We start from the raw sequence: 12,500 nt of genomic DNA, 5'->3' as shown, positions 1-12,500 counted from the left end.
GGAGATGGTAGATGTAAAGAAGCGTGTGAGGCAGTGCATGCATTCAGTCTGCAGCAGAGCGTCTGCATTGGCACACCTGCAGAGTGGCTGAGTGCCCTATGAGGAGCCTCCAGAGCGCTGGGAGCTAATGGCTGCTAATGAGTTTGAGCAGGTTACAGAGTGCCTGTGGGAAGACTTCTGTGCCCCTGAGAGAAGCTAACCTGTGTCTGGCTCCTCCACTCCTCTCGTCTTATCTCTCCTCTCTTCTTATCTCTCCTCTCCCCTCCTCATCCCTCTCTCCTTCTCTCTCTCCTCTCCTCTCCTCCTCCCTCTCTCCTCTTCTCCTCTTCTGTCTTTCCTCTCCTCCTCTGTCCCTCTTTTCTCTCTCTCTCTCTCTCTCTCTCTCTCTCTCTCTCTCTCTCTCCTCTCCTCTCCCCCCTGGCAGGTCATTGAATGCATCACTCAAGGTCGCGTGCTGGAGAGGCCGCGGGTGTGTCCTAAGGAGGTCTACGACGTGATGCTGGGCTGCTGGCAGCGAGAACCGCAGCAGCGGCTCAACATCAAAGAGATCGGGAACATCCTGTTCGCCCTGGGCAAAGCCACGCCCGTCTACATGGACATCCTGGGCTAGTAGCGGCACGAGGACGACGGAGACGCGGGGACACAGAGACACACGCGCCCGTGTCCGTGTCCACGCGTGCGTGCCAACTCAATCCAGGAATAACCAAACAAACCTTACTGCTCCACTGTACAAACATCGACATGCTGGGGACGGACTCAAGTGCCTGCTACTTTTTCTTTTCGATACACTGGACAAAACTATTTAAAGACAAAAACAGATACAAAAAAATGAATAAAAATGATTAAAAAATAGTTTTACATTTTGTTTACTCTCATACAATACAGTGTACAAAGCTATTCTACAAACAAAGACAAAAAACTAAACTTTTTTTCTCTTTAAAAGCTGAGACAAATTATATAAGGATATGGAAAGGTAATGTGACCAGCTGGTCTTTACAACCAGTTGTTTGTAGGTTGGCAACAACACGTATGAAGAGTAAGATTTCCAGTGTTTGATTTTATAAATATATATAAATATATTATATATATTTTTATTTATTTCGTGTTTTTCGGAGATGTGGATTTCTGCTGTGTCTGATGCTAAGACCCCGACCCCTCCCCCTTTTTAAGAAGAGTGCTAATAGCTGTTAGTCGGGGATTCCAGAGGAAAGCCTTACTACGATCTGATTGGCCCAAACCAGGCTGCCAGGGAGCTAGACTTTTTTACTTAAGCTGAATTGATATGTCACAAGTCCTAGCAAGAGGGGAGGACCTTCAATCAGTTAAAAATATACAAACATATATATTTTACTTGTACTTGATTGTACATACTGTAAATTTATATAGGTGTCAAACTATGTTAACTTATTTTTTCCTACCTAGGGCATTTTAGTTTGGTTTTTGGCTATATCGTAGGTTAATACTATAAAACTACTCTAAATGTGTGAGTTCAGGAGGGTGTTTGTGTCATGTTATTGTTAATTTTAGCGCTTCAGTCTGAGCAGAGCAGTGTGAAGAAGACCGCCACCGCAGGTGTTGCGTCTGCAGCTAAAAACGAGAGACATTTGGAGAGGCTCCACCGGGGAGCACGTGGAGTATACTGTATGTAAAACAGTGTTTCTCAGTGTTGTTCATCATCTCCCACCACTGTATCGCACATGGCAGTCCACTAAATGCTAATGATGAGTGCTGCAATCGCTTTCCGCGCCCCAGAGGGGCGATCGCAGAGATGTGTACTGTGGATGTTTTTACGGGACTCACACAATGCCGTCCCCTACAGCTCCTGTGCGTGGAGAGTGCCGTGTCATCGCCATGGTTACGCCACAGTGCGGCCCAAAAAAAGTGTTTGTTGTCGAGGCTGCCATCACGTCAGCGCTCCTACAGGCGCAATTTCTTCTCAAAACTTTACTTCCCACTCCAAAACCTTTCAGAATGTTTTTTTTTTTTACATGTTTATGTTCATTTGTACTTTGTTTTTCTTTGGCTACTTGCAATATCAGAAACAAACATTTGCAAAGAATATAAACTGTATAGGACATTACAATGTATGTATAGACAAATGTGTGAAATAAAGACATCTGGCTTAAACAAGTCACCTGTTGATTACTCTTGTGAGTGTTTCTGATGCTTATGATGCTAATTGGGGCATTTCAGCTCCAGTTCTTGTTTCAAGGTCTGCTAAATAAGCAAAGCAGAATGTGTTTCCTGTCTCTCTGTGTCAATACAATGCCGTTTGCAACAAACCTTTATCACACACTTAATACTGAAGACATGCTCTTTTGTGCATGGTAATCTGATATAATTTAGCAACCACACATTGCAAAGGGAGCGTTTTTATAATCTACATGACATGGTCATGCATTAATAAACCATAACAGTAAATAGCCTAGTGACAGCCACACGGTTATATATGGATAAACTACATTAAAAATGAATGTATTTAAGAGCATACTGTATGTGCTTACTGGGTCTGCTCCCACCTACCTAAATGCTCTTGTAAGGGCAAATGTCACACCCAGGACGCTGCGCTCATCCAGTGAGCGTCGTCTGGCACTGCCCCCAGTGCAAGCAAGGCAATCCAGACTATTCTCAGTTGTAGTTCCACGTTGGTGGAACGACCTGCCTAGCACTACCAGAGCAGGAGCGTCCCTCCCTACCTTTAAGAAACTCTTGAAGACCCAACTCTTCAAAGAGCACCTCTCTTCCTAAACTGGCACCTTGGCTCAACCTGCACTTAAGCAGCAACAGGCCCGCACTTCTTTTTTTTATTCTTTCTATGTCGTTTTATAAGCAATATTTATGGTTACACCAGGTTTTTTTAATGCTCTTAGCTTGATTGTTCTCCCTTGTACGTCGCTTTGGACAAAAGCGTCTGCTAAATGACTAAATGTAAATGTAAATGTGTAAGTGCACAGTATGTGGTAGAGTTGCTGTGTGTAGAAAGGGTTTGTTGAGGTTATAGCAGGTTTTCGTTTTTTAATTTGGATTATTTTGGGAAATGTGAAGTTTGGTTGGGGGGGTTAGGGTCTGCTGGTGTGGTTGGTGGTAGAATCCTGTGTTGTGACTGACTTGTACGTTCTGGTGAAACACGTAAAGCACAATAATAGTTAGGGAGGACACCCAAGATACTCAAAAAACCCAAATAGCAGGGCTCCATGTGTAGGACTGTATGAGTGTGTGTTTAGATCAATGAGTGTGTTAGAATGTATGTGTGAAGATAGGAAGTTAGAGTGAGGTGTGAGAGAAGTTAGCGTGTGAGTATTTTCTAGGGGTGTGTATGCTCTGTGGATATGCCTCGGTACCTCTGATGCCATTTAATTTAATGTTATTTTGGAGGTCACTACCAGGGACTAGTGTGTGTGTGTGTGTGTGTGTGTGTGTGTGCCACCCAGGAAAAGCAGGCCTCCAGAGAGTTTTATCGTATGGCCTCAGCTTCCAGCTGCTTTCTCTCTCTCTCTCTCTCTCTCTCTCTCTCTCTCCCTCTCTCTCTCTCTCTCTCACTCCAGTGCCTGCCAACAGCTGCCAGCCTCCCCCAGCACTGCCCGGCCCTTGAAGGTGGGCACTGTTTGCTTGAAATCCATTTGTCCCCCACACGCTGTTGCCAAGGCGAGTGGAACCTCTAGGATACTTCCCCTATCCTTTACGGAAAAAAAACTGAAAATCTCAAACCCAGTTTCACAGTTCCACAATTCCAGGGTTGACCTTTTGTAAAAAGTGGACATGATACTAGATACTGTTGCTATGGCCTTCAAGCTTTTCCGAACCTTCACTTTTCTTTAGTGTTTGGGAACTACCAGCAAAAACAGACTAAAAGCGCTGTATAACGAAAGAAAATCAGTGATGTATTGTGGAATAATCATTCCTTCTTAATATCATCCTGTGCATGGCAGAAGGGTTACACTATGTACAGTTGAGAAGTGGAGGGAAACCATTCAAATATTGAAAAGACCACTGAAGGGGGGATCACTATAACTGAGCTGGGAAAAGCGCACAGGTCTCCATCAAAAACGCTAAACCCCATCCACTCACCCTAAAACCAAGACACAACCAACCTTCAATTCTTAATTTCTAACAAGTGTTTACCTGTAAGACACTTTTCCTAAACTCTTCTTGACACCACGACACACCAACATCCAAATGTAGCCAAATAGTTAGCGAAATTAGCCAAATCGTTAATATGCTGTTCAAAGCTACATTTTGTTTGTTAAATACAAATTCTAAATGCAAAAAAAAACGTTCTCTACGTAAACTGACTCAACCAAAACATGTCAAACCCGTCTCATTCTTTCAAAACACAGCAAATGTTCTTTATCCAAGAGGAACATATAGTCAACCATGGCACAATGACTTTCAAAATACTAACAGAACAGTTGATGACATTAAAAAACTGCATTACTTTTTATGTTTCAATTTTATGGGTACCTGCATACAATAGACAAAATAAAAATCCAGTTTCCCTAAACTGTGAACCACTCTTCACTTTTGATGGTGTGTCAAATGTGCAAGATACCCTCTAAAAGTCGCCTTTACTTTATTGAATGGACAGTAGAAAATGTAACTACAGATTGGAGAAAAAGGATGTAAGGATGTTTTTGTAAAAAAAAAAAAAAAATAGTCAAAGGTTTTTGTTTGTTGTTGTTGTTGTTGTTTCTTTTGACGGATTAGGCTGGCTATTGGGTCTTCCCCGCCGTGTAATCCATCACTCTTCTTGGGCTTGGGGAAGGAGAAGAAGAGTAACTCACTTTTATAATTGAGGGATACTTGCTATCTACACACTTCTCCAGGTGTCTACCTGGTTTTGGGAATGGAATGAACAGTACGTTATTCTCGAGTCTAAGTACCTGATATCCATAACTAACATCCATTCACCACTCCAACAAATACTTTAAAGTTGATGGAGATACTGTGATGCCAAATGTTTGTTGGACAAAATAAAAATGGCGGATGACAACAAAGCTGATTATTATTGAGTAATATCAGCCTTTTGAACGGTCAGATTGCCTGTCAATCAAACTCCTGACAAAATGTCTGTCCGGAAGGCTTTACCAGAGGCTGACAGCCTGACTTTCCGCTGTGGAACTCCAGAACTGTCTTTGTGACATTCCGGAACTTTGTGACGAGTCACTCCAGGCCTTTTTTGTGGGTGAGAGTGTGTGTTTGTTTTTTCTAGTTTTGTGTGGGAGAAGTGAATGGGAGGGGAGGATAGCTTAAGCCGTATATCGCTGATATGATTGCCTGCCTCGATTATCGGCGACTGTCTGGCGGGGTTTGTTATCTTGGCAGATGGCAGGGTGTTAGTGAGTTGTATCTGTGCAGCCTGTTTGGTGTTTACAGAGATGACACTGAGATACACCATTCGCCCCCCCCCCCCCCCCCCCCCCCCCTCTCCTCACCCAGGCAGTACATGGGTGGGCCATCGATAAATAATTACCACTAAACAAGAGGGATGTTATCTGGGACAGTCTGGGCCATTTCAATGGAGAATGGAAAATCACTGCCCTTTTCTGTGCTCATCACAGTAAATATGTATATAGTCTCTCCACTGTGAATGCCAAAAATTCAAATTGCTTGAAAAAAATCTCTCTCTGTCTCTTTCTCTTTCTCTCTCTCTCTCTTTCTTTCTCTCTCTGAGGATTATGCATTGCATGTTTTCACAAGGTCAGCGCCATTACATGCTGTCAAGGTCATTGTTGTCTCGCCATTTTAGTTCATGTGCGGATGGATGTTCACGTATTTACTGGGAAATAGGGTGAGTAACACCTCTCTCCACCGACCGAGCGGGAGATAGCATCAGTACAGCACTTTTTTGCCCATTTCTGAATTATCCAGGAAAGGTTGAGGATAAGGAAAAAAAAACAGACGTGCAAAATCTTGTGATTCCACGTGGGGCGGCGTAGAGGCCCAATCTTCGATCCTGTCAGTTTGTGTGGACGTCCAGATTAACCTCATCGCTCTGGGTCCCCTTAGGAGACCTCATTAGTATGCTGGAGAAGGCTGGCATGGTTTGGTGAGGCATGGGGGGGGGGGGGGGGGGGGTACCTCCCTGCTTCCTCTCTCCCAGGATGACAGTTTGTGGTATTTTTGAGGTGTGTGAGGGGGGTGGGGGGGGTTTTGGGGGGATGTAGGGTGTGTGTGGGTTTATTGTGTGTGGAAGGGGCAGGATGTGGTGAATCTCTTCCAGGGTCGTGACGGAGAAGAGTACTGGTGTGGAATACCTGAACATTCTACACTTCCGACCAACTCAACACCTAAAATGTCTGGAAACCTGGCAGAAAGCAATGTGCAATGTGTGTGTGTGTGTTTGTGTGTGTGTGTGTGTGTGTGTGTGTGTGTGTGTGTGTGTGTGTGTGTGTGTGTGTGTGGTGTGTGTGTGGGCATGTCCATTATATTTTTTCAACATACTATAGTATATGGTGTGTCAACACAACTCCACTTATCGGAAAACGGAGAATGATTGACAGTCCCATCTGTCTTCTGTGTCAGTGTGTGCAGATATTTTCCTCGAGCAGGAAAAATGTCCTTCTCCTTACTTTGTTATACATTTTTCCATTTGTTCAATAATACTCTTTACCAGTCTGTGTAGAATTGTTTCTAAACACCTTTCCAATCAACCTGAAGGTGTACATCAAACTGTCCAATGATTGACAGATCAAGGCATGGGCTGTTCCGGAGCAGGGCCACATCTGGGCCACAGCTGGCCCGCATCTGCCATCCTGTTCATGTTCATGTGTTTATCCTTTTCCAGTCTGTGCAGAGCTTTCAGAAGGTGCACATCTAACCAGGAAATGATTGACAGGACTAAGGCTAATCTGCACCGGATCTAAAAGCAGCGACCATCTTGCTCTTTTTCATATCCCTGCCCAGGCTCCGTCAGAGTGGATCAGGAATGCTTGCTTCTCCCAACTTTATGATGTATTTTCCCATGTCCTCATTTGTCTATTCATTTATTGTAATGTAATATATTCCAAAACCTTCCAAACGGATCAGAACCCGACCTGACTTTCTGCCCTTGAGAAAAAGTGAAGTGGTGGTGAAGTTCATGGCGTTTCATTTTAAAATCTGATTTATTTATTAGTTTTTAGTTTATTTATTCCTGTCTCCAGGAAGTGATCAACTTAGTCCTGACAAGTGGCAATGCTCCTCTTCTTTCTCTCTCTCTCACATATTCTTCCTCATCCTCTCTCTTCATCCTCATTGGCTCTGTCTGTCTCTTTACTTGTCTTTCTCATTATCTTTCTCTATACCTCTCGTTTGATTTTCTTTTTCATCCTCGTTCTTCTTCTCCCTCCCTCTCTCTCCCTCTATCTCTCTCTCTCTCTCTCTCTCCCTCCCTCCATCGCTCTCTCTCTCTCTCTCTCTCTCTCTCTCTTTCTCTCCCATTAACCGAGAGCAGTCTGAGCAGTTGTTTTCAGAGCGGTAATAACACCTCCGTTCTGGTGCCTTGGTGATCTATGTTTTATTTAACAGTAAGAAAAGAGAAGAGATGTGCATAAAACATTATTAGACTGTAGCTCCGACGCTTCAGAGACGCAGATTCATTATTCAAACACACCAGAGCGCAGAAACACTGATCACAGCACAGTGGTTTTTGCCTTTCCTATAGCTTGCCAAATACAAAAGCAAATCTTCTGCAGACTGGGGCTCAGCCCCACGCTTCCACAGCAGCCATCAAAGGCCAGAATGTCCTCTAAATTTGCTCCCTTTCTGGCTGGCAATCCAGAGATGGAAATGGATTCCTAGATAGCGACTCCCTCTGGCTGGGATCTGGCTGGGATCTGGTTCTGATCCGGGGCCACTCTGGTGATGCCTGTTGATTACTCAGGAGAGGGGGCCGGCGACTGCTACCGAGACAGCTGAAAGTTAATGGGTCAGGTTGGCGTTCTGAGGTTGGGGATTTTCAAAAATAATCACATTTGCAGGACTGTAGCTTTTCATCTGGCAAACCATGTTTTAACCCACACCCACACCTGCACCTTGATGTCTATGGAGGGGAATGCACTGAAGATGGAAGGCCTATAACCTCAGTAAAACATGGGTGTACAGAGGCCTACAACTGCTTTAAATATTAACATTTACTTTCTAAAGAACACGTCACAAAAGAAAATTCGACCAAGCTGTGATATAAGAGTATGGCAATGAGATCAGGTAGAGCTGCAATAACACAGACTGATGATATTCCACACCAGCCCGTTGATCATGGTTTCACCATCATGGTTATATTCTGATGATATTCCACACCATCCCGTTGATCATGGTTTCACCATCATGGTTATATTCTGAACTACTGAAATGGCCTCCTTATCCTGGTCTCATGATCCTCCTGAAATGCTGTTTTCTCCTTAGACATATATTTGTGTATGTGGGTTTGCGCTCACGTGTGTATATGTGTGTGTGCATACGTGTGTGTGTGTGTGTGTGTGTGTGTGTGTGTGTCCTAAGTCCACAATCTTGACTTGTTTGGGCTTCTTTCAGTGGAATGGAGAGTGCATTTATTTGCGTGTCCTTATGTAAGGCTTTTCAAAGGGTATCAAATATTCCCCCCGTGCTCTTAGAGGGATAAATATGGCTCTGTGGACATCCCTCTCAGCCGCAGATCCACTGTCACTGCCCTGTAAACAGCCGTGCCCCTTCAGAGTGCTCCTCAGTCCTGTCCTGAAGAACACTCTGTTATTAGCTGGACTAATGGCTCTGAGTGTCTCTTAGTCTCTGGTGAGCTTGCATCACCGAAGTTCACTTGTGTCTTGTCACATTGATTAAAAAAATATTTAAAAAAACATGGCATTTTCCCCCCTCACTCAAGTGGGTAATGTCATCTTAATTATTTTGTGTTAGTCACCTACGTGTTTGCCATTTGCTCAGCTGACGGTGAAATCATGCGTCTGTTTGTAAAATAGGCATGTTGCCATAGCGATAGCCTTTCGGCATGATCAAAACAAACGAAGGCAAGACGAGAGTCATCCGGCGACGACGGTGGCTCCCCCTTCCACTCGCCCGGGAGACAAGCCCAGATCACAGATCAACCGTACCGCTGAGCGCTAGCACTCGGGTGACTCAGCCCGGTGCTCCCTAACTCCCACTGTAATATGGAGGCGGCTCAGGGAGGCCGTGCGAAGGGACGGAGCGAACCCCGCAGCAGCTTCAGGCCGAGCCCTCTCCGAGATCACTTTAGATAAAGACGTTTAGACAGACATTTGGGAGGGGGAATGACAAATTTTAGCTCCATTAAATTATACATCAGAACTGAAGAGATGTTCCCTACTTTTACTGCAGTGCTTCTACTCCCCCCCCATCCCTCCACTCCCCTCCATCCCCTATCTGTCTTTTGCATTACTTATTAAAGGGCAGTTACCTGAGGCTCCATTAACAGTTTACACACAAAGTTATTTTTAGCGCTCGTCATGTTCACACATAGCCTGACTGTGACAATAGGTGTGAGGTGTGTGTGTGTGTGTGTGTGTGAGGTGTGTATGTGTGTAGCATGCACCTATGTGGGTATGTGTGGTGTGTGAGGTTGTGTGTCTGTCAGTGTGAGGTGTGCATGCGTGTGTGTGTCTGCTTATGAGATGCATGAGGTTGTGTGTTTTTGAGGTGTGTGTGTGTGTGTAAGAGATACATAAGTGTGTGTGTCTGTGCAGTGTCTGTGTCTTCTGCGTGTGTGAGGGGTGTGTGTGTGTGAGAGAGTTTGCGGGGTATGTGTGTGTGTATATGTGTGCGTGTAAGTACACGAGTTTGTGTGTCGGTTTTTGTGTGTCTGTGCTTGTGTGTGACAAGGCTGCTCTTCTAAAATATGTCCTCTCTTCCTCTCCCTCATGTCCTATTCTGTATCCCCAGACACACTGCAAGAGGAGAATAAATAGAAGGAGAGTGTTCCTCATGTGCCTCTCATCTACCCCTCACCTGCCCCCTCGTCTCACTTGCCCCTCATCCTCATCTGTCCCCCCTCTGTCCCTCATCTACCCCTTACCTGCCCCCTCGTCTCACTTACCCCTCATCCTCATCTGCCCCCCATCTGTCCCTCATCTACCCCCCATCCCAATCTACTCCTCATCTACCCCTCGTCTGCCCCTCATCCATCTAGCCCTGCCTTGCTGCTTTCTGCAGACACTCTCCAAAAATGTCTGTTTACTGCAGTTATTTTACTGTTGTTTTAGTCAGATTTGCAGTTATTTTAGAATTAGCTCACACACTTACCACTTGGGTTAATGCTTAAATGAGTGTTTGTTTGTTTTTTACTGAATAATGCTCCACAGTTTGTTTAAGTGTTGTGGCACTCTAAATAAGCCCATTGTTTCTGTCTTTAACTCCTGTTTCCCAGCCCTGAATAGAAGCACGGTCTAGACTCTGTAGCCCACTGCTGGCAAAGGCACTCTGCTAATTACCTGGCAGGACGAACCGCAAGAACACGAGCGGTGAGGAAAGCTGGGTTTTCATAGTATTTTGTATGGTTTTAGGACCATAGAGGCAGCTGAATGTTGTTCAAATGTACAGGCCCTCTTGGTCATTTTAGCTTGTACCTGACAGCTAATCCTTTTCTACATTTTTCTACTTTTTTACTGGCTACACTAGCCCCTTGGACTGTCTTTACTGTATATAAGTATTTATATCACTTTACACTATCCCCACACACTCAAGCACAGGACTCTTTGATCTATCCACACATGCACATGAACTCTCTTGCACTACTTTACACTACTTGCAGCTCTGTCACAAGTAATGCACAATATTATATGTATATGTTATATGTAAACACCCTACCCCCTGTGTACGTGTTCTCCCTATGTGTATTGTTTTTGTATTTATTGTGATTTTTGTATTTATTGTGATTCATGTTTGTTTGTAAGTGTAAGCTACTGGATGACCTTAATTTCCCTCGGGATCAATAAAGTATCCATCTATCTATCTATCTATCTATCTATCTATCTATCTATCTATCTATCTATCTATCTATCTATCTATCTATCTATCTATTGGCCCCTGAATGTGTTATTGTGACAGATGTGTCTTATTTGTTATCTGCATTCAGGTAATCAAAGTCATTTGGCATATAGAGTATCTTGAACAAGTTTAATGTTTGGACTAGTTAGCAAAAATTTAGTGTTTTCACATATTGACTTATTAAGGTAAGAAGCTTAAAAAAAAGAGAGCAATTATCGAATAAGCCGACCCTGACAATTGGCATTAAACTCATTTATTGGTAAGGGTTTCCTTGAACACTCCATCATATGGTAGACATAATCATGTCATCCGCCCTGAAGATGAATGGCAGTGTTGGAAACCTGCCATAACATTGTTATGCCACAGCTACGCTTAGCTTGCACTGGAGGATTCAAGTAAAAGGTTATGAATTAAAATGTACTTAAGATTTTCATTAAAGATAGATTGGATATCAAATGTGGTTGGTGAATAGAATAATCCTTGTGTTGCTTTTGCTTTTTTAATCTCTTTACTAACTTTACTAGCCTTGTTTCCGCCACAGAGTTGAAAGTGAAGTTAAAATTGAGTTCAACTCGGTATCTAAAGCTTGACGCAGGGCTAGAGATTATTTATTTTTCAAAGGCGCAGAGGCCAACGGTATGAGTCGGGACAGCGTGGGGAGAGGGTGTGTGTGTGTGTGTGTGTGTGTGTGTGTGTGTGTGTGTGTGTGTGTGTGTGTGTGTGTGTGTTAAGGGACAGGGAATAGCAGACAGGATGCCTCTTCTCCCTCTCTCTGCTCTGTGAGATTCAAATATTTCATCTGCCCTCTTCTTTCCTTTTTTTCTCCTCCTCTGCTGGGAACTGGTGATTTCCATTCTCCAACTTTGATCTCCATCTTGCTCTCCCTCTTACTCCCCTTCTCTCCTCCTCTTTCTTCTCTCCTTCTCTCCCTCTCTCCCTCTCGACAGGGTATGAGGGGATGCCCCCCCCCCCCCTTCTTCTCTAGGCAGGGGGGGCTTTGGTGCTCTGTGTAAAGCACACTCCCCTCCACTGATTTTGGGAAAGAGGATCAAGACTTGGCTGCTGAGAATCAGGGGAAGCTGGGGCAGCCCAACAGGTAAACTAATGCAGGGGAGAGCAGTAGGTGCAGGTCCCAGGGCGACAGACCTGCGCCAAGCTTTCCTCGAAAAATCACTTCTTTTTTTTCCGTCAGGGGAGAAGGAGGAGGATGCAGAACTGAGATGAGAGAGACCCTGGAGATGAGGACCTCTCCGCGGAGACGGTGGCATCTTCTCTTCTGATGCTCGCTGGACTAGAAGAGAGATTTCTTCGGTTCATTAGTTTTAATAAGATCGAATGGGTACTTCATACGGGCCCTCTAGGAGACCTTTAGTGGTTTATATACAACATCGAAATAAAACAAGAAACAAACTTCAATTGAAGGCCTCTTAGAGAAAATAAAAGACGATTCTAAAAAAAAAGATTTACTCCTTTCCCTGCACACTTTCTACCTGTGTACTTTCCATGAATTCTTCATGCTGCATGGT

At 44.2% G+C, this 12,500-nt stretch overlaps 1 protein-coding gene across 1 annotated transcript in view; it reads left to right on the top strand.

Annotated features, from left to right (window-relative positions):
* Nucleotides 1-610, top strand: part of ntrk3b (neurotrophic tyrosine kinase, receptor, type 3b) — a gene marked incomplete at both ends in the record, with an annotated part of 130,047 nt that extends 129,437 nt beyond the window's left edge. The window contains one exon of the mRNA XM_080841294.1: nucleotides 425-610. Coding sequence (XP_080697420.1) covers nucleotides 425-610 — 186 coding nt within the window. The remainder of the gene's footprint in view (nucleotides 1-424) is intronic.
* Nucleotides 611-12,500: the final 11,890 nt, after the last annotated feature.

Source organism: Sprattus sprattus, assembly GCF_963457725.1.
Source record: "Sprattus sprattus genome assembly, chromosome: 6".
Classification (NCBI taxonomy): domain Eukaryota; kingdom Metazoa; phylum Chordata; class Actinopteri; order Clupeiformes; family Clupeidae; genus Sprattus; species Sprattus sprattus.
This window is presented reverse-complemented; position numbering and strand designations above follow the sequence as displayed.